At 33.0% G+C, this 22710-nt stretch overlaps 2 protein-coding genes and 1 pseudogene across 5 annotated transcripts; 2 read left to right on the top strand and 1 right to left on the bottom strand.

The window, feature by feature from the left end:
• Positions 1-919: 919 nt before the first annotated feature.
• Positions 920-2185, bottom strand: LOC142541773 (uncharacterized; annotated as a pseudogene).
• A 4688-nt stretch (positions 2186-6873) lies between these two features.
• LOC142542845 (putative LRR receptor-like serine/threonine-protein kinase At1g12460) lies at positions 6874-10150 on the top strand. The gene is made up of 2 exons (XM_075649698.1): positions 6874-8451; positions 8540-10150. Exons 1-2 carry the CDS (start codon positions 7280-7282, stop codon positions 10017-10019), a joined length of 2652 nt encoding a protein of 883 aa, XP_075505813.1. The 5' UTR covers positions 6874-7279; the 3' UTR covers positions 10020-10150.
• Positions 10151-16434: 6284 nt separating this feature from the next.
• On the top strand, positions 16435-22655 carry LOC142542847 (protein TPX2-like). Of its 4 annotated transcripts, XM_075649702.1 has the most exons (17): positions 16435-16847; positions 17268-17423; positions 18636-18725; positions 18957-19113; positions 19352-19460; positions 19905-19961; positions 20134-20231; positions 20351-20426; positions 20510-20569; positions 20681-20767; positions 20948-21000; positions 21387-21465; positions 21548-21613; positions 21690-21752; positions 21996-22073; positions 22153-22201; positions 22302-22655. In XM_075649702.1, exons 1-16 carry the CDS (start codon positions 16658-16660, stop codon positions 22198-22200), a joined length of 1467 nt encoding a protein of 488 aa, XP_075505817.1. In that variant the 5' UTR covers positions 16435-16657; the 3' UTR covers position 22201; positions 22302-22655. The 4 variants fall into 4 exon arrangements, with proteins under 4 accessions (XP_075505817.1, XP_075505816.1, XP_075505818.1 ...); XM_075649701.1 differs by having other exon boundaries at positions 22153-22587; XM_075649703.1 differs by having other exon boundaries at positions 18645-18725; positions 22153-22587.
• The last annotated feature ends 55 nt before the right edge of the window (positions 22656-22710 follow it).

Here is a 22710-nt window from a genome sequence, read left to right on the forward strand (position 1 = left end):
AGATATTATTTGTACTAATTTAGGAATCACATTTTTACTTCACGAATATCATCATCAAAGACCACAATATTATCTTCAAATTATATATTTTGACATATAAATTAATTGATTTTTATTATTTAGGGAGTAAAATAAAGTATTGATATACTCGAAGTAGATACTTTTTATACTAATTTATGTATCACATTTTAACTTCACAAATGATACATCAAAAGACATTCAATATTACTTGAAACTGTATATTTTTATATCTTAAAATAATCAAAATTGAGTCTTAAAAGGATAAAATCAAATATATATGAAATCAAATTAGGTACTATTTGTACCAATTTAGGTAGCACATTTTTTATTCACAAATTTCATCATCAAAGGATACTCAATGTTAACTTCAAACTACATATTTTGACATACTCAAATAATCAAATTTGAGTATTTAAAAGATAAAATCAAGTATTTGTGGACTCGAATTATGTATTATTTGTATTAATATAGTATTACATTTTTACTTCACGAATGTCATCATCGGTGTATACTCAATATTAACTTCAAATTATATTTTGGCATCCCCAAATAATTGGATATGAGTATTTAGGGGGTAAAATCATATATTTATAAACTCTAATTAGATACTCTTTGTACCAATTTATGTATCATGTTTTAACTTCACAAATGACACCATCAAAATTCACTCAATATTACTTGAAACTCAAGTATTTTCTTACACATTTAAAGTATTCAAATAGCTAAATAAAATATTTGAAACCCCAAAATAGGTATTTTATTGGTCAAAATAAGTATTTTTTCTAATTCCATAATGAGTGAGAAACTATGTTTTTTCAAAAATGAGATGAACGACCATATTCATCCCATAAATTATCAATTAAAACATTTCATATTGCATAGTGAGCGTCTTTGTCTTTTATTTTTTATATCGAGCAAGAAATTCTCGAAATCTAATATGCTCATTGACAGTCATTTTTACAATCAGAATCGGTGCTTCCCTAGCATCTTGAATTGGTGCACTAAGATCATGTTCATCTTCGATTATCATATTGTGCATTATAATACATGCTTTCATTATTTCATTCAAATGATTTTTCTTCCGACCACGTGCTAGAGGTGTCACAATCGCAAATCGTGATTGAAGAACGTCAAATGAACGCTTTATATCTTCCCTGCATGACTCTTGTTTCATCGCAAAATATTGCTACTTTGGACCCCGCGGATCATGGATAGTTTGCACAATAGTTTTCCATTTTGGATAAATACTATCAGCTAAATAATATCCAGTGTCATATTCTTTTGTTCCAATAGTATAATGAGCTAGAGGAGCAATTCATTGTGCAAGATTGAAAAATAGACTGGAAGACTCTAAAACATTTACATCATTATTGGTTCCCGACATACCAAAATATGAATGTCATATCCAAAGATCGTAATCAGCTACAACTTCTAAAATGATTGTTGGAGAACCACTACGACCTGCATATCGTCCCGCCCAAGCCGTGGGGCAATTTTTCCACCTCCGATGCGTACAATCGAGAATTCCCAACATTCCAAAAAAATCTCGTTGTTTTCCAATATAGAAAAGTTTAGCAACATCATTGGCAGTAGGTGATATCAAGTATTGCTCCACAAAAACTTCCACTATAGCTCGACAAAAGCGCTCCGTACATTGAATTGCAGTAGATTCTCCTATTTGGATGTGTTCATCAGTAGCATCCGTACGTAAGTCATATGCTAGCATTCTCAATGAAGCAGTTGCTTTTTGATTGGTCGATAGCCCGAGCCGTCCCAAACTATCACTTCTTTGTATGAAATAAACATAATGATTCTTTACGACATCTACTATCCGAAGGAAAAGATTTTGAGACATTCGAAATCTTCGTTGGAACATTGCTTCATTATAGACTGGATTCTCAGCAAAATAGTCATTAAAAAACTTATGATCAGCAATTTCACGTTCGCGTCGGATGACTACGTGACTTGGAATTGTCCCTCCATGTGTGACTTCTTGTTCTTGTTGGATGATGTAGGCAGCAACTAAATCTTGTTCTCGAGCTGTAGTTGACAGTATTATTCTTCTTCTATTTTCAAAGTTTTCAACAAATTGAATATAATCTTCATTATCTGACAATGAAGATGACCTAGATGAGTTTGCATCAAATAGAGAATACATATTCATTTTTAATTTAGAAAGAAAGTAAAATATGTAGGAAAGTATGATACTATAGTTACATTATATAGATGTGACTTTGATTGTAGATGAGTGTGATTTGGTAGATGAGTTTGGTAGATGCATTTTGGACTGGTAGATGAGTTTGGACTTGTAAATACGTTTGTGACTAGTATATGAGTTTGGTAGATGTGTGTGAGTTTGGTAGATACATGTGGTAGATGTGTTTTTGACTGACAGATGAGTTAGGACTGGTAGATGAGTTTTGACTAGTAGATCGGTTTGAATTTGTAGATGAGTTTTGACTGGTAGATGAGTTTGGACTGATAGATGTGCTTTTGACTGGTAGGTCACCTTCCCACTATAAATAAACTTTTTGTTAGTTGATTAAATCGTAAACATTACAATCTACAACCGAAAATTCTCACTATTCAAAGAAATTCAATGGACTGCACTTTCCGAACAACTAGTTACACTATTGAAGAAGATAAATTCTCGTGTCATGTTTATCTTGACGTTTCGCAAAATCCTATCATCGGTATAAACCAATCCAAAGAACGATTTTGGAGTCGGATTGAAGAAGCTTTCAATGCTTGCAAATCGAATAACATGCAAGTATGCAATATCAGATCATTGCAATGTCGCATGCAAGTTATCCTCGGCGCTGTTATAAAATTATGTGGATGTGTTAGTATAATTGAAAAGCTGAAGCCGAGTGGCGCATCTGAAGAAGATATTGTAAATATTTATTATTATATTTACATGAATACTCTAAGTTTGTTTTTTATACGAGTAAGGTATTTCTGTGCAGTTGAACATGTCAAAGGATTTAATGATGCAAGATAAAAATTTAAATAAAGGATTCAAGTTTGATCATGTTTGGCCTATAATGAAAGATATGGAGAAATTTTCGACCAACGACAGTGCACTGATGCCAGTATCCAAACAACATGTCACAAATTTGAATTCATCACAGTCGGATACTCAAGAACCAGAATCTCCAATATCATGTTCCCCTGCAGTAAATTCATTTTCAATTAATTTAAACAGTGATGAGAATGCAGATTTCGAACTCACCTCGTGATAGTTGCTCACTAATCCACCAACAGAAGTCCATCGTACAAGCCTCTTTTGCTACTTTCATCACTTGGTAGTATTTTGTGTCCTTCCAGATCCGTTTGACAAACTCACAGAAGAATAATGAATGGCACGTAGAATCAGACTTTAAATGACAAAATGAGAAATTTCCACAAACCGACACATGACGGGAAACCAGATTCTGGTTTGTAGGTATGATGTCATGTGATACTCGCCATCAAAAAATACGTACCTTCCAAATGTTCGTTCGTAAAGGATTTGGATGAAAAAGTGTCTATTCCAAATGGTGTGTGTCTGAAAAGTTACATCATTTCTTAAATGTTGTGTATATATTATAAATACTAGTAAACTGTCACATACGTTGCGTGCTTGTACAATATTTGTTATAGTTCATTTAATTTATATTTAAATAAGTATCAAAATATAATTATAAGAAATAACTAGGACTACACTGCAAGTAGGAATTAAAAAAATAAATATAAAAAAGAATTGTATAAAATTTTAATACTTTATTAATATATATAATTATTAAAACAGATCATGACACCAAAAGTTAGTTACTCTTTGTGTCTCGAACTTAATAATATATTAGTGCATCGACGTATGCGTTGCGTGCATGTACAATATTTTTTTATAATTCATTTGGTTTATATTTAAATTAAGATCAAAATGTAATTATAAGAAATACTGAGGACTATACTGCAATTTTGATATATGAATTAAAAAAATAAATAGAAAAAAAATGAAAAACGATATAATTAGGAATTGTATCTATAACTTGATAATTAAGAACAAAATCTCTATCCGTTGAGCTAGATGTAGCTTACATTAAAATTTTAACATTTTAATAATATATACAAGGACATTGTGTTCACGCTCGAAATAAAATCAAATTCTGAATTACTTTTTATTCTCATACTTGCATTACATCTATATATTCATATACATTTATATGCAAGATACTCGTGCTCTACCATATTAATTATTTCGTGAAGTGATGATTTTATGTACATTTTAAAACCTTTGAAATGATACAAAATGTCATGATTCCACGCGCATAATGAATGCAAAAAATGCAGTTGAAACCATATTATAACAACCCATCAGAGTTTCTCTTCGCGTTTTCCAAAGTAAGCATTCTTTTTCCAACACTTTCGATTGTTTGTTTAGGGAAGATGAAGCAACATTGTGCAGCAATTCATTGTAAGTTTTGTTTGGCCTTATGTGAGAGGGAGGGACTATAGATCAAAAGGCTGCAACATGATCTCTACCTTGTGGGGATTACCAACTACCCTTCTGCCCCCTAACACTAATGCATATTATTTATGCATTTTCCAATCTTCATTATAATCACTATGCAGCACACCAATCGTGTCAACGTTTGTGTCCATCAATTAGATGACAATCACATATTGGATATAAAATTTTGATATACTTCATCACATCTAATATGTGAGTATCACCTTATTAATGGACATATATGTTGACACGATTTTTGGAAAACAGATATTTCGATCAAATTTCTAGTAATATTCTTCCAAAGAAAAAATTTGATATTGTTGGCAAAGAGTACTACTTGAAATGCATAAAATAATAAGTGATCGAATTAAATTGCACCATCCTCTTGCCCATTATTCTCATATCATTTTCAATCCCTTTCGGTTTCATATATTAAATTTCTTGTCTTCCAAACTTTGGGTGATGAAATAATTATGCATAATCTGAGGCAGTGGTGGTGGAGGTGAGGTTGTTGCAAGGAATAAATGCTACTTTTCTGTGATGAAACAGACATGACAATAAAAGCATATATGGTATAATATACACCCAAACTCTATGCAGACGAGAGTGAGTACTCTTGTTGCTTAATAAGCAAATTCACATCATCAACTCTTGTGTTTCATTTCTTAAAAAAGTAATTTTTTTATAAGAGATATTTGATGGTTAGCATGTTTAAATTCATCTTGAATTTGTTCGCATGCTCGTTATTATTATGATAACATTTATATCAAAACTTATTCCAATAAGTGATTTTTTATTTTTTTTATTTTTTGACCCCAAATGGATAGCTAGGATGGTAGGTTATACGGACATTCACAAAGAGATAAGATGTTCAAATTCTTCCCTGCCTTCTCAGTTTGAGTCCTGCAACACAAGGTTTGTCTAGTGTGGATTACGAGCTTAGTGTAGTTTGCAGGCTTTTGCATTGGTCTTTTAGATTTATCCAAATCGTACCAAAATAATAGCGACATTGGGTTCTCAAAATTTAAAAAATATATGTGTGAATTTTTATTGTTCTTTATCGGTAAACAAAAAAATTTATATTTGCGAAAATCACGTGTGACTGTCATTAGCCTCAAATAAGAAATTCAAGTTTTCATATTAATTTTTTTTCCAAACAGAACACATAAAACCATCATATTCCCCCAAATTATATTTACCACCCACCTTATTTTGCCATATATATGGTAGGAAATAAAGGCAACTACCAATACACTTGTTTATTATCAAAACCAATATAGCAATTAGTTACTTGAAATTTAAAGTGTCTCTCTTAACCTTTTCCCTCATGAAAATGCAATGTGGTCCTTTGGATTTAGCCTTATGAGAGAAATTGTAATTTTAGTTATAGGTTAACATGTTTTGCATCTTAGACTTTAATTTATCAAATTTTCGTTTTCGTCTAATAACTTGAAATTTTTTAATATTTTTTTACCGGAAGCAATTAAACTTATCGAATATTGCTTATTTGACATCAATACTTTTCTATGTGGTAAAATAGAGTGCATGTTACACATATTAAAATCATCTAAGCAATAATAAAAGAAAAAGATAAATTTTTTTCGTTATATTCTGAATATATAGATATTTTTTTGCTTTATTTTTCATCTTTGTTTTTGCTAAAATGAATGTTAATGTATGTAATATAAATTTTATTCTTAAATATAAGAGAATGTCAGTGTCAAATAAGATGTATATAATGGTTTTGGACGAAAAATGATCTAAACAAAATAAATATAAATAAAGATAAAAATCAAACTCCAATAATTTACAATATTAAAATCCAAAACAAATTAAAAATACAAAATTTCTTTTATTTACAATTGCACACTTTGCCACAATATTAATAACAAAGAGGAGGTAATTGATTAAAAAATGGTGCCTCGTGCTTAGGGCTGTAAACGAATCGAATCGAATTTTATGAAATTTTCAGTGTTCGAGCTCGAATTCGAATAAACATATTCGAAGCTCGATTCGAAACTCGAACTTTTATTATTTTCGATTCGAACTCGATTCGCACTGAGGCTCGAATTCGATTCGAACTCGAATAATATTATATATATTATATATTATAATATTATATATAAATATATATATATATATATATATATACTTAATAATATTTTATTTATTTTTTAAATATAATGCTAAAGTTCGCGAACAATCGAACAATATAATTTTAGCTCGAATTCGATTCGAAAAATATTCGAACATGTTCGAGTTCGGCTCGAATTCGATAATTTCAAATTCGAACCAAATATTATTCGAACCGGCTCGAAAAGTTCGTGAACGTGTTCGGTTCATTTACACCCCTGCTCGTGCTTCTCTTTACAGCCAGTCCACGCAATTTTTTATTGTCCATTTCAGCACTACACAAGCATGCCAGCGCAAACTCACAACTCTTCCGCTTTCTTCAGACTCGGCGAGCATTAAATTTAAGATTTTGACAACCCCCTCAAGCACAGACCACCCAAAGTTCCAAATTCAATGCTCACATAAGAGAGATCATCCCGCAATTGATTGCGTTAAGAAATTTTTGTTCCTAGCACTCACCAATGCAATTGAATTTCTTGAAGTTTTCCGGCAAGATTCAGCATTGGGAATGCTACCCATTAACAAAATATTGCCGAGGTTAATGAAGGAAAAAGCAAGGGAATTGAAGAGGCGGAGATCAGGGGGTTGCAGAACTGGATCCAGCTGATATAATGCTGAGGTTATGTAGGGAACATGAGAATACTAGGTACATATTTCTACTGCCTCGTTCTCCTTTTCGTGTTTTGGTCGCTTGAGTTTATAGTAGTTGAAGGGTCCACGATTACTGAAAAGGAGATTTTGCTTCAATTTAAGGGTAATATTTCGAATGACCCTTATGATAGTTTAAGGAGTTGGGATCCTAGTAAAAGCCCGTGTCAATATTATAGCGGTGTGTCTTGTAATTCAAATGGAAATGTGGTGAAGATTGTGTTGTGGGACACTGGTCTTGGTGGTGTGTTGTCTCCTGCATTATCTGGATTAAAGTTTTTGAAGACTTTGACCTTGTATGGAAATAAATTCACTGGCAATATTCCATTTGAGTACGGTGAGATTGATTCTTTGTGGAAGATCAACTTGAGTTCCAATGCTCTCTCTGGATCGATCCCAGAATTTCTTGGGGATTTACCTAACATAAGGCTTCTTGATTTATCAAGAAATTGGTACAATGGGGAGATTCCTTCGGCTTTGTTCAAGAAGTGTTACCACACCAAGTTCGTTTCTTTGGCACATAACAATCTTTCGGGGTCAATCCCTGTTTCTGTTGGTAATTGTTTGAATCTTGAAGGGGTAGATTTGTCTTTTAATGGTCTCAGCGGAGGATTGCCTTCAGAAATTTGTGACATTCCGGGAATGATGTACTTATCTGTGAGGAGTAATTTGCTATCAGGAAGTGTTCGAGACCAAGTTTCAAAGTGTGAAAGCTTGGAACTCTTGGATCTTGGTAGCAATATGTTTACCGGACTCACACCCTTCGAGGTTCTTGGATTGGCAAATATTACGTATTTCAACGTGTCCTGGAATGGTTTTCAGGGGGAGATTCCAAATGTAGAAGCTTGCTCTGGGTCATTGGAAGTTTTTGATGTTTCTGGGAATGATTTATATGGTGAAATTCCCGCAGGCATCACTAAATGCAGTGGCCTTAAGTATTTAGATTTGGGTTATAATAAGCTTAATGGAAGCATACCAGCTGACATTGCTAATATGAAGAAGCTCTTGGTAATTCGATTGGCGTCTAACTCGATAGATGGGACGATTCCTACACAATTTGGTAGTATAGAATGGCTTGAAGTGCTTGATTTACATAGCCTCGAACTTGGTGGTGAAATCCCTGATGAAATCAGCAAATGCCAGTTTCTTCTTGAGCTGTGAGTCCAATCCCATTTTCACATTATCTGTCTATATCTTACAGTTTTATTTTATTTTGACTGACAGAACTTTTAAATATAATTGCAGGGATGTCTCTGGAAATTATTTGGAGGGAGAGATTCCGCAAAATCTTGATAACATGACATACCTCTTGATTCTCGACTTACATCATAACCGTCTTAATGGAACAATACCATTGAACCTTGGAAATTTGTCTAATTTACATGCTTTAGATTTGTCCGAAAATATGCTCTCTGGTCCAGTACCTTCAACGCTCGAAAATCTGAAAAACTTAACTCATTTCAATGTCTCTTACAACAATCTTTCTGGTTCCATCCCTTCCTTTCAAACAATCCAAAGCTTCGGATCCTCCTCTTTTTCCCACAATCCAGGTCTTTGTGGTGCTCCATTAGAGAACACATGCTCTAGTGGTGCTCCTCCTGCATCATCAAGGAAACCGAAGCTCAGTGTTTCTTCAATTATAGCTATAGTTGCTGCAGCCTTGATTGCAACTGGTGTTTGTGTGATCACTGTTATTAACATGAAGGCTCGTGGGAGAAGAAGAGAAGATGAAACTATGGTTGTGGAGAGCACTCCATTAGCTTCATCGGACTCGAATGTCATTATCGGTAAATTGGTCCTCTTCAGTAAAAATTTACCCGCAAAGTATGAGGATTGGGAAGCTGGCACAAAAGCATTGCTCGACAAGGAATGTTTAATCGGTGGAGGTTCCATTGGATCTGTGTACAAAACAACTTTTGAAGGTGGCGTTTCGATTGCAGTGAAGAAACTTGAGACACTGGGACGAATCAGGAACCAAGATGAATTCGAGCATGAAATAGGACGTCTAGGAAACCTTCAACACCCTAACCTTGTTGAGGTTCAAGGCTATTATTGGTCATCAAGCATGCAATTAATTTTGTCTGAATTCGTTCAGAATGGGAATCTTTATGATAACTTACATGGACTCAGCTACCCTGGTACCAGCACTGGTGCCGGTAATCCTGAGTTAAATTGGTCCAAAAGATTTCGCATAGCAGTCGGAACAGCTCGAGCTCTAGCCTATCTTCACAATGATTGCAAGCCTCCGGTTCTTCATCTCAATATCAAATCAACTAATATTCTTTTAGATGAAAACTACAAGGCCAAGATTTCTGATTATGGCTTGGCGAAGCTGCTCCCTCTGTTGGATAGTTATGGACTCACGAAAGTTCACAATGCCGTGGGATATATTGCACCAGAACTCGCTCAAAGTTCCAGGCTCAGTGATAAATGTGACGTTTACAGTTTTGGAGTCATTCTGTTGGAGTTGGTTACTGGAAGGAAGCCAGTGGAAAGCCCAACTGTCAATGAGGTAGTGATATTGTGTGACTATGTGCGAGCTTCGATCGAACAAGGCTCAGCTTCAGACTGTTTCGATAGACGTTTGAGGGGGTTTACAGAAAACGAGCTGATTCAGGTTATGAAGTTGGGACTAATTTGCACTTATGAATCTCCTTCAAGGAGACCAAGCATGGCCGAGGTTGTTCAGGTTCTTGAGTCTATAAGAAATGGTTCAGAGTCATAAACAGTAACGAGGGCAACATTTACTTATTTGAATGGTACAAAGAAATCTAAAATTCTTTTGAATTTATTCTGAAGTTACTGTCATTGATTGTTTGTAATTGGCAATAATATTATTCCATTTTTTGTAGCCTATTAACCGAATTCTCCAACAAAGTGGTCTATTTTTACTTTTTGGTTTTGCTTTCCTGTAATGTTTACATCATAGAATTTTCTGAGTGTGACTAATTGCATTTAGATATATGGATTTGACGTTAGGGATTTCAAATATATAAACAAATTTATTGGTTTGTTTTGACAGATATAGAATTTGAGAGAGTATTTGAATTAAGGGACTCCATATTTAAATCCGCTGTAATGATTAAAAAATAGTTTGAATTTAAATTCATTATTAAATGAATTTACCTTGACAAAACAATATAGTTGTTATTATAGATTTGAAATCATTAACTTCAGATTTGTCGTCAATCCAATTGCAAATTATGATCGCAATTATTTTATTTTGTGTTTGGATTGATGAACTTGATTTGATAGAGAGACTTGATTTCAAGAATTGAAGGGAAATATTTATTCTTAATTTTAATTGATACATCTTATTGATTTATTTCCTTAATATTATCTATTCCTTGTTGATTTTGAATGAGTATAATATTTAATTATGATTTTGTCTTTCTAGATAATTATGTTAAGATTTAATTGTGATATAATATCTTCCCTGAATTTAATTTCCTATTGATAAGATTATGTGGAATATTGGGTTTTATTTTTCTAGATATTATCTTTGTGATAAATATCTTCTAGATATAATATTTATGATAATGATTTACATGATATGGTATTATTGATTTGTTTCTAATAGAATTCTTGTTTACCATATCTTATAGATTTCTTTATGGAAGATAAACTCTAGGAGAGATGAAAGCTATACATAAGATGTGATCAACGTGAGGTGATAGAGGGCGAATAGAGAGAAGAGTGTAGAGAGAGACGAAGAAAAATTCAGAGAGTTTTAGTGGAAGAGATTTTTCGTGGAAGAGTTTTTCGTGGGAGATTTTCGTGCTGCTTCTCCTCTCTCGGTTAATATTCACTCACGTGTGCACGTTCAGGAATTCAGAGAAAACCTATTCAAGAGACGTGGTGTGAAGAGCGTGATAGAGTGTTGCTCTGAATGTTGAGAACATCTGAGGACAACATCTGGGAAGAAGTTGGCCGAAGATTGCTTCTCGTAGATTTACCTTTTTGGATCACGTTTTTTGCTTTCTTGTTTTAGTTTTATTCTGATTGTTTGTTTTAGAAAGCATTTGTTTTCTCAACTTGTTGAGGAAATTGATTTTTGTCATAATCACTAGTGTTAGGTTTTTGTGAACGATTGATTTTTCTAGTGATTAATTTTTGTCATAAGGCACCGCACAAGTATTTATACTTGTGCAAATTTAATCTAGTTCATTTAGTTATTGAAAGTGAATTTGTGTTGTAAAATATAATATTCCGCTGCATGTTGTCCGAGATGTTGTAACATCTGGCACAACACTTAATTCTTATAAAACACAAATTTACTATTTTACATCGTATATTGATACTTTTATCATTTTGAGCATCTGTCGGACAAAATAATCCTAACAAGAATGATTTAAAAATGAATTTAAAATGACACATATCTTGAGAGTATTTGAAATCCATCATAATTACCATGAAAAATGTATGATTTGATATGATGTGGATTGAAATTCACTTTAGTATACTCGTGGAGATGAATTTGAAATTCATGGGTTTCGATTGATTTTATTGTTAACAATGAAACAATAGATTAAATTTTAAATTCATATATTACTTATTATATATTAGTAATACATACTAATAATATAAAGTAGAATGAATTTTAAATGACACTATTATTGAGTGAACTTGAAATTCATTTTTATTAACATGAAATATTAAATAAACATGTAAGAAGTATATTTGAGTTTATAATCTTATTATTTAAACAACAAATATACATTTGAATACATAAATTTAAATTTCATCCGTTCAAATATAACCTTGAATTTTGTCGATACAATCAATTCAAAAAATTTGAAATCCGCCCCCTCAAAAACATCCTGTCGAGCACAAACTGATTATCAATTAATCCCAAAGGAGTTCGTTCCCAGAATGAGCCGATATGCTTCCCCGTAAGCTCACAGCTTATATGTTTTAGACCGAGGCCTAACTAAATTCGAAATTGATCCTAAAATAATTTTATCCAATATTTTTTTAGCATTATTTGAAACCAGCAATAACAATTCTATTTTTTTTTTTAAAAAAACCCAAAAATAATTCTTCGGTTAAATTAAAATTTGTAATTTTAATATGTTTATTTTAGTTTTAATCCTATAATTTGTGGATAGTTAGTTTTCATCCATTAGTTTGGATATTTTTGTTGTTTTGATCTTTTTTTTGCTGAAAATAATTAACCTCGTCGAATATTGTTTATTTGACACCGATGTTCTCCTATATAGCTGTTGTTGCGAGAATAAACCTACATTACACATGCTAAAATAAATCTAAACAAAAACAAAGAAGAAAGCTAAAAGAAAACACCAATCAATAAATATTTCAAGAAGAAAAAACTCGTCTTTTTTATTTTTTCTTAGATAAATTTTAATACGTATATATCAGTTTTACTCTTGTATATGAGTTATATAGAAGAATGTCAATATCAAATAAACAATATTTAATGGATTCGACGAAAAAAACCAAAACAAAAAAATCAAATTATTATATAAAAATCAAACATTGACAAATTATACAAGTAAAATAAAAAATAAACTAATTTACATAACTAAAACTATAATTTGTAGTATTAAGGTTTTTCCACCGCAAATATATTATTGTAAAATTAAATAATCCTACTACTGTCCATTAATTTATTTCATGAAACGAAAGAAGAGTCAAGTGGTCAACCAGGAGCCCAAATTTCCAAAAGAGCACGAAGAAAGGAAAGGCTACGTATTAAAAATAGAAGAACGGAAAAGGCTGCCAATCTGATTCCTAAGCAATTAATGAAATCGTTAACGGACTTGGAAAATAAATAAATGAAACCCTATTCAATTATTTAATTTCTGCTCCAAATTCAATGAGCATTAATATCTTCGAGTACAAATTTGTTAGATTGGAGAGTGTCGAGTCACTCCAAAGAAAAACAACACCACCAACACCAACAGGTCAAACATAAATAATTTATACATTATAAATAGTACAATGTACGTCTAATTCACACCATTCAAGAATAAATGCTTACGGTGACATTCATAAATGTCATCATGTTCAATATTTAGTGACATTTAAGTTTTAGTGACACCTCCAACAAATGTCATCTATTCCAATGTCGTCTTAAACTTACTGACATTTTTTAATGTCATTATAAGATGTTAATGACAACTTCATACGTGTTACTAATTATTCATATAATGACAATTTTAAATGTCAGGAAAACTCATGTTTAAATACATTTATAGATGCCTTGTTATTATAGTAATAATGACAAATTTATATGTCAGTTAAAATCATTTATAATGACAACTAAAAGCGTCGTGTATGTTATTTATAGTGACAATAACAAATGTGGGAAAATTTGGGTTGGATAAATATAGGAGGAGGGAAAATTAGATAAAATAAATGTGAGAATAAAAAAACATATTAGATTAGTTATCCTGATAGTTTTAATTGATGTCATTTTTTATATGGAGGGAGACAATTATTTTCCCTCCTCCAATATTTATCTAACCCAAATATTCTCACACTTATTTATAGTGAAATTTTTTAGTTTTTTAACGATTTTTTACGATGTGGGAAAAGTAATTGTTTCCCTCCATATAAAAGATGACATCAATTAAAAATGTCATGATAACTAATCTAATATGTTTTTTTATTTTACACATTATTACTTTTTTACAAGTGTCATTATTAAGTATTTGTAACAACATTTAATTAAAAGTGTCTACAAAAAAGTGTCACAATAGCCATTTATTGTTGTAGTGACATATAAGTTTTTGCCTATCAATATTTACTTTTTATTATAAATATCAGTAAGATTGACCCGTCTCACAGATAAAAATTCGTTAGATCATCTCATAAGAGACATGCTTTAACTTCAAAGCTTGTCTGAAATGCTTCCCTTTGTCCAAAAACGGAAAAAAAAAGCCCAACATAGGTTAACCACACTAATTAAGTTTAAGTCGATTAACAAAAGTTTGGATGAAACACAAATCAATGATTTCATCAGTGAGTGATGATGTTATTGTACAATCAACCTTTTAAAGCAAAAACAAAATCGATTAATAAAGACTTCAAAATTGTTGGCATTCGAAGTTTTATGTAAAATTCCCAACGTAGTTCGTCTCCTACATTAAAAAAAAAAAAAAAAAAAATCATGGTTCCATAAGTGCATGGAATCAGCTGTCCTTGAGTACAAATCACGAGGAAAAGCACAGATAAAAACAATTTCTGTCAGTGTCAAACTGTGTCCATGCATATTTAATTAAAAGAAAAAGAATCCTATGCATTTTAAAATTTCGATGATGACAAACTAATTCAACCGTAAACATGTTGACTTGCTTGAAAATAAATGGTAAACATGCAATTGCAGTTGATTAATGCCGACGGATTAAAGTTGAGAGATTATTAGTTTCCATCAATAATGTGTTCTAATTACTTTCCCTATGGGACGATTGCTGTGCATATCAAGAATGTAAACGAACCAAACCGTTCGTGAGCTATTCGAAGCTCGATTCGATAAGGAGCTCGTTTAATGAGGCTCGTTAAGATAAACGAACCAAGTTCAAGCTCTACAATATTCGGCTCGTTAGCTCGTGAACATGTTCGTTAATAAATTCATAAGTAATATCTTAGATGAAAAATAATAATTTTGATATTTAATTTATTGATTTAACACATTAATTATGAAGTATATATAAAAATCTAATTAAATTTATTTATTATAATAAATTGACAAATTTTAATATGAATATTATATTTTTTCTAAATGTATAGTTTATTTTTTAATGAATGTAATGAATATTTAAATGTAATTCATATTTATTGAGCTCGTTTAGGTTCGATAAAAGCCTGAATAAGCTCGTGAGCCATGAATATATTTGTTAAATAAAGCTCGATCTCGGCTCGATTATAAACAAGTCAAACTCAAACATTCAAGAGTTCGGCTCGGCTCGACTCGATTACATCCCTAGTGCATATACACAATGCTACCAACTTTATTGCGCGATACCTAATCACCTTTCTTTTGGAAATAGAGCATGCAAGACACCAAACAACTTCCACTTATTACTCAACCAATAAATAAAAGATTAGCTAAATTTTTTGTTTCGGTTAAACGGATCAACTCATTTCATAGTTAAAGTGCAAAATCAAAACGATCTGTATAACAAAATTGGTTTTTGAGATGATTTAATAGGAGTTTTTGTGTAAATAAAATATGATTATAAATGTTGTAGTTCATATTTAACTTTTGTTGGATAGTAATATTACTTAATTTAATTTATATTTAAAGTGAAAAATAATATTTTTCATTATCAATTCGGGTAGGAAATCTGTTTCACAAAACTGATATGTGAGATGATCTAATAAGAAGTTTGTATAAATAAAATATGATTATAGGCGTTGTAGTTCACATTTTTTTTGTTCGATATCAATATTAGTTTCGCAATAATTATGATTAATTTAATTCATATTTTTTTTGCGTTCAGATTGAATGATTTTGATTTAAATGTTAATTTGAAATGAATTTTTATTGAAATTAATTTAAAATATATTATAATGACTCAAACAATAACAATTTTCTCAAACAATAACAATTTTGTGATTTGAAATTTATTGTCAAATAGATTATACAAATCAATAGATGTGTTATCATGTATTTCATTTTCTCGGAAGAAAAGTCATAAAATGACATTAAATAAATATAATTTCAAATTTCTCAATCCGAATAAATTCTTATTATAGAAAAAAGAGTATGTCTCTTGTGAGACTGACTCACGAATATTTATGTGAGACGGGTCAATCCTACCGATATTTACAATAAAAAGTAATACTCTTAGTATAAAAATTAATATTTTTTTATGGATGACCCAAATAAGATATCCGTATCACAAAAATACGACCCGTGAGACCGTCTCACACAAGTTTTTGCATAGAAAAATATATGTTAAAAATTATTTAAAAACAACTGTGTGAATTTTAGTTTTTTAATTTTAAAATAATTTGAACATGCAAATTAAAAGAAAGAGCTATTGGTTGTCTACACCTTAATAATGATCTAAATTAATTCAATAAACTCTTGCAAGGGACAAAATGGTCAGGTGACGAATACGATACAGTCGGATCCGACCATACCCGTGATGTTGCCCCAATTATTCAAATTTCCGGATCCTGAAGCTCCCTTCCCTCTCTCTCTGTTCGCCCAAAAACTGAAAATACTGTGCTACGCACCACAGTCCAAATTTCCATTATTTCGAGTTTCAAATAATCGATTCTCCAGTTCTCTGTTTTTCTGAATCCAGTCACTGTCTCTATGCCCTCAGGTACTTTTTTGATTCTCGAGCTGAAGTGATTTCTGCACTCGTGTTGCGTGGAGGAAGGCTAGAAATGGAGGAAGAAATGGTGGAGGATGCTGCGAATGATGATATGGTGGAGTACAGTTTCACGGCGTATGAGATTGACCTGGACTATGAGTATGATGCCGCTCGCTTCTTCGACTTCTGCCGAGCCGAGTCGAGTCTGGAGGCGCGCCAAGCTGAAGTCTGGTTCGACTTCGCCGGAAGCTATCCTCCTTCTCGTAACATTCTTCTTTGTCTCCGCACCAAATTTTTGCTTTTCAAGTCTGACGAGATGCTCGGTTCTTTTTTTTATGGTTCACACCTCGCGCTGGAAATGGAATTTTTTGGTTTTCATCTACTTTTTTCCCTAAAAATAATTAATTAATTCGGATAATTCGGAGTATGAGGCACTGACCTCTGCGTGACACTGTTGTATAGGGTTAATTGTTTGTTTTGTGATGAAGTGCGTGAACATCAGAGCGGCATTTTCATCAGCTTGTGATACTGTAATCTGGACTTTTAATTAATTTTTAAACTTTTTGGGTGTATGACAATTATAAGATTTTGGAGAGTCTTTTCCATCAGTTTTAGCTATAGAATGCTTGCTATGTTATGTATTAAGTCGAAATTAACTAACCTTTGGCAGTTTTCTTTTGCAGCTTTTGTGGCAATGTTGGTACCTAGAGATGAAATGTCGATGGAAGATATTAGTATCTCCCCCAGTGCTAAAGATGTCGAGAACATGCACTATTCTGAGGGTGACTCTGATATTGAGGGGGTGCATGAAACTTCTGTTGTGGACATGAACTACCGAGGTTCGTTTAATCATGTTTTCATCAGACATATTTTGTTTGCAACAAGAATTACGTTAATAAAACTAATATAGAACCTTGTGCATCTATTAGCTGACTCTTTGTAATGTGGATTGAAGTTTACCTCCAGTGCATACTAATGAGATTCCAAATTCATAGGTTCCTGCCAACAGTTAAACCTTTTTTAGGTGACTAGAGGAAAAATTGGTAGTTTTCTAAGTCTAGCTGCTATTTTTTTTTATTATTGATTCCCGATACACTTGGTGTAATAATCTATCCTTTAGACAATTGTAAAATTAGCTCAGCATTAGGAATTTCAGTATCTCTGTTAACCGCAAATCACAAATGTATCTATATATACCACCACGTGATGAGACTGCGTACTTCCTTTTGATTCAACTTTTATGTGGCATCCACCTAATTTCGAGACCTGCTTAGTTCAAATCTACCAGTTCTATGGCTGCTCAAATCTACCAGTTCCATGGCTGCTATAGATTTTTCAACTTGATTGTAACAGGAAAACCTTACTCCTTTCTTCATATCAAAGTTCACCCTAAGCTCACAAAGAGTTTAAGATTTGTAAGGTGTAAGCCGGAGTGCACCCCATATTCTGATATAGGGGATACAGCTGCAACTTAAACAGATCAAGGAGATCAATACATCATGTTGCTACTCTGTAATCTATTACAATGTGAACATTTAAGCAAAAGATGATTGGGGGGAAATGGGATTTAAGAGTGTAAAATGGCCTGAAAGTTCAGTGTTGGAGATGCCTCGTGGTATTGTTTTTTTGCTCTGTTGTGCTTGATGTAAAGTTACATGCTTGCATATGTAGATCTAGCCAAATCATGTGGTGAGGTATGTTGCCCTCTTGATCATCTCCTTTGGAATATGTTTAATTATGTATCCCTTCATATTGCCAAGGAAGAAGATTTGCATCAGCCTGCTATGGCTTTTTATCTGCTTAGCAAACAAGATTTTCATGCACCTGTCTTTAATTATATAATTTGCAACATGAAGAGTGTTTTAGTTAAAATAGAAGATGTGGTATATTCTCCCCGTTCTAGCATAAAAGGATGGACTGGAGAGTGAGTTTTTTTTTTTTTTGGTTACTTCTTTTTTTTCCATTCAGATGACAAGACTCTGTCATTCAATTAATTATATCTTGATATTGATGTTATTTTGTTGACATTTTAATATAACTTCATCATCTAGATGTTAAAGGGCAAAACAATGGAAATTGCACCACTCTACAAGTTGGTAGCGATCAGAAGTTTCAGGATCCACACAAAAACTTACCCTCAGGTCTTCTTTCTGCCTTGTTTTTCATTTAATAGAAAAAGTCTCAATTTTATTTTCTGTTGTTCTTCTAGTATTTTACCCATGCTTTTTTTTCCGCAATTTAGCTCCAAATGAATTGGTTATCCTCTCTAAATGAAGAATCTCGGAAGATCCCCTTGCATAAATGGTTTAGACTTTTGTTTTCTGTCATTGACATACTTTTCGATGTCTTCTCGTAATGATATATTTGTGCAGGATTAACCTTTTATAATCACATGGTGGACAATAGTACATCAAAAACAGAAACCAAGTTGTCGAAGAAGCCATCTTTCCCAAGGACTTCAACTCTTATGAAGCCAACGGCAAGCCAATTGGCCAAGCAAAATGGTCCTTTCCTGACTGGTTATCCTAGGTGATGATGATTCCTCATTAATGCAAAAATAAATTGATGTCTCCAGACTCACAGCACTTTCAGTTTCAGTATTTTGTTTTGTGTTGCCAAGTAGAACTGCATTTTGCTACGTTGTTTGACCTTAAAGATAATCAGATCATTCAAGTGTCGAACAATTGTCGGTCATAGGAATCCACCACTTAGGGGCATTTCATGTTTCATGATTGGTTTATGATATTATTTTTTGTTCAAATTCCAGGTCAAATGCATCATTCATGGAGAAAATGTCCAAAAGCTTAGGTAGCACATCTATGGTTGAGAATCAAGCTGCAAAAAGACAAAAGCTTGAGAACGGTCTTCTTCGCAAGGTATGGATAAATTTCTTGTTAGATAGCTAGTTCAGTTTTTTTTTTCTTCACTTGCTTTTTATTGCTCTTTTTAAAGATGGATACCCTTGATGTCCTGTTATCGAAAGTAATAGTGAATTTTCATGCAATTTTGCCTCTTTTGCGTGAATGTTAATTAGTATTTAGTAACTATTATTTTAAAAGGTGCAAATGGATTTCTCTGGGAATATCGAACATCCACATTATTTTACTTAGATTTAAATTATTTTAGCTTCTGTTGGTGACAGAATCTTCCCCTTCGAATACTTCATCTGTATTGATTTCTCTTGTCTGTCTTGTTTCTGCCAAAGCCGACGCTGTTTAGGCTACTTTGTCTGCTTGATAAGTTCACAAACAGCGTAGTGACTATATGAAATTATTTCTTTCTTTTTAAGGCTTCTGAAACTTTATCACCTTTCATTATAGGTCGTGGATACAATGCAGCTGCAGCAAACTAGTTATGTCCATAAGGCACCAAATCGGGTTTGTTAAATGTATTTGAAAGAATAAAATAACTGCAGAAAGTACATTGTGCAGCTTCATGTCTGCTGTTATCTTCTTGATCTATGAACTGTTGATATATGAAATGAACTTAGGGCCTACAATTGAATTACTGCAAAGATGTGGATCTAAGTTCTTTTAAATGATTTGACAGGATGGATCACTAGTTGGAAACAGAACTCATTCTAAAGGAAGAAACACAATTCCTAGAGAACCAGATCTTGAGACAGCACGCAGGGCTCTAAGAACGAGGTTGATTTGGTCAATTCATGCAGCATTTGTATTCTTAAGTTTATGTGCGCTAAGGTGCCATAGAGTGAAATTTTACTCTAATGGGGTTTTGAGAGTCCTGCTCGATGGTTGAGTTTCAGGTCAAAACATAATAAAGAAGCCGAAAATGGGCCAACATATTTTCCTAGATTCAAAGCTCTTCCTCTAAACAGAAAAGTTGGTATCTTTATTATCTTCTATAAGGGTCGGCCAGTTTCAGATTATAAAATGGTGATCAGATCCATATCTTACATTTTCAGATTCTTGAGGCACCTTCGCTTCTTCCAAAGAGAAACCCTCCTTGTCTGACAGATTTTCAAGTGAGTTGTAAAAACAGAGTTCTGTTCAGCATATTCTTGTCAAGGTGTTTATGTATAATCGAACTGACACGCATATGTGGATGTTGAATTTTCCTTGCGACTTACATTTAGGAATTTAACTTGAAAACGTCAGAGAGGGCTATGCTCCACAGCCCAGCAGTTCCAAAATCAACAGTCACGTGCCAACAGTCTGCCAAGGTTACTAAAATTAATGCAATCAATTTATTAATGCTATTGATTTATCAATATCAATATGCTTTTCGTTGTTCTTTGAGGTTTCGTATTGATTAGGGTAGACTTATCTTAAATCTAGTACGATGCACAAACATCAATTTTAGTTGAGATTAGGCGGTGTTCATTTCTGTCTAATTGTTGCAGGCCTCACATAGATATACGGTGACCTCAGAACGTGGAAACCGAGAACTTGCTAGGTAGTACGATCTGATTTTCAGTTTTGTTCTCTTTATGCCATGGACTCTTTTACCCTGCGACATGATCATCACCGTGACTTACTTTCCTAGTTCTTGATATGATATTCAGTGATTATTTTATATGGTGGAAGTGACTGTTCAACATTTTTTTCACTCTTGTTGATCATTTTCCTAGGTTAGGCTTGTTTCTTATGGTTATTCATGGGCATTGTCATCGTATTCTTATTAACCAGTGCATACTGTTTTCTTCATCAGAATGCCTGTTTGTCAGATCTTTGGATATTTTAATGTTTTTACTACTTTTGACGTTTGTTTCGGTATTTCAAATGTTTCGTGGCCACCTTTACCGTTTTTTTCACAATAAATGTTTGTGCTTTACTTTTCAGACTCAGCCTTATGAATGCTTCAAAGCCAGAGGCTTGTGGGTCATCCCATGGCTTAAAAGCTCTTTCCCTTAACAAGAAGGTAATGCCTTAGGAAAAAAATGTTAAACCTGTATATTTTTGCAAGCACTAAGGGTTTATTCATATTATTATTTCGGTCTTAGATATTGAGAAGCAAGGAGGATAGTGGAATTTTCCACAATAGTAAGAAGGAATCAAATGTGCCTTCGGTAATTACCATGAAATTCCTGTTCTAAATATAAGTGATGTGTAAAAGTGGAATAACTTGTCTTGCCTACATCACAGGAGTTCAATTTTCCCACAGACAGGAGGTGTCATCATAATCCTCCAATCGATCTATTCAGCAAGGTGAACTTATGAATAACTATCTGCTTGGTTTACACTCATCCAGCTCCTTACCACTGCTTCATTAGAACTGTTTTCAAGATGCATTTATGAATTGCTGCTCTGAATTGCTAGACTGTCAGTCTGCATCTCCTGCTCTCATTCTTCAGCAATTCATATTACTGCAAAGTAATTCTAATTTAATCAACCAATTGAATCATGGAAGAACCGTGCATTATGACTTCACAGTTTTCTTTTTGCAAACAGCTCTCTCTTGCACCTGAAACACAACTGAGTACCATTCTTGGGTCCCAACTAGCTCGGTCTACCAGCATATCAACCAAGGTTCCTTGATGTCTTTTTATCATGTTAAGAAAAAACACGATTTTGATATTTCTTTATGAAGAAATTGATTTGTTAACAGGGTTCAAAAGAGAACAGATGGATGGGGTTGCTTCCAGCAAGGAAATGAGGTAATATATGGCCCCTTTAGCTTCACTTAAAAATGTCATATTCAGTTCTTGTGCTTTTGACTTTTGGCTTTCACTTGACTAATTATATAATTCGGCACAGAGTTGTCTTCCTGTTAAACAATGACAGATTAAACAACCATCAAAACTAGAACCAGTGTTCTAAATGGCGGTCGACTAAAAAGCTGCCTCGACCGCCCTCGCCTTTGTCTAAAGCAGTCTCTATAGGCGGTCCAAGGGTATACGACGGGCGAGCAGGTGGTCTCGAAATACTCAACCATATTATAATAGCAATTTTGATTACCACACAAATGCTAATATTTGGCATAGGACCATTTTTGACTTTGGATCATTCAGCAATATAATCCTTTTTATTTTTTACTATTTTTTAGAAAGAACTGTATAACTGGAATATCTTGTTCGATGTTCAATAAAGTCTACGTTGCAGTTGCCTCAATTTGCCATTGTTCTGTGGACTAACGGTTTCGTGCTCTTATGAAACACACAGTTTG

This window comes from Primulina tabacum, chromosome 4 (genome assembly GCF_025594145.1).
Source record: "Primulina tabacum isolate GXHZ01 chromosome 4, ASM2559414v2, whole genome shotgun sequence".
Taxonomy (NCBI): domain Eukaryota; kingdom Viridiplantae; phylum Streptophyta; class Magnoliopsida; order Lamiales; family Gesneriaceae; genus Primulina; species Primulina tabacum.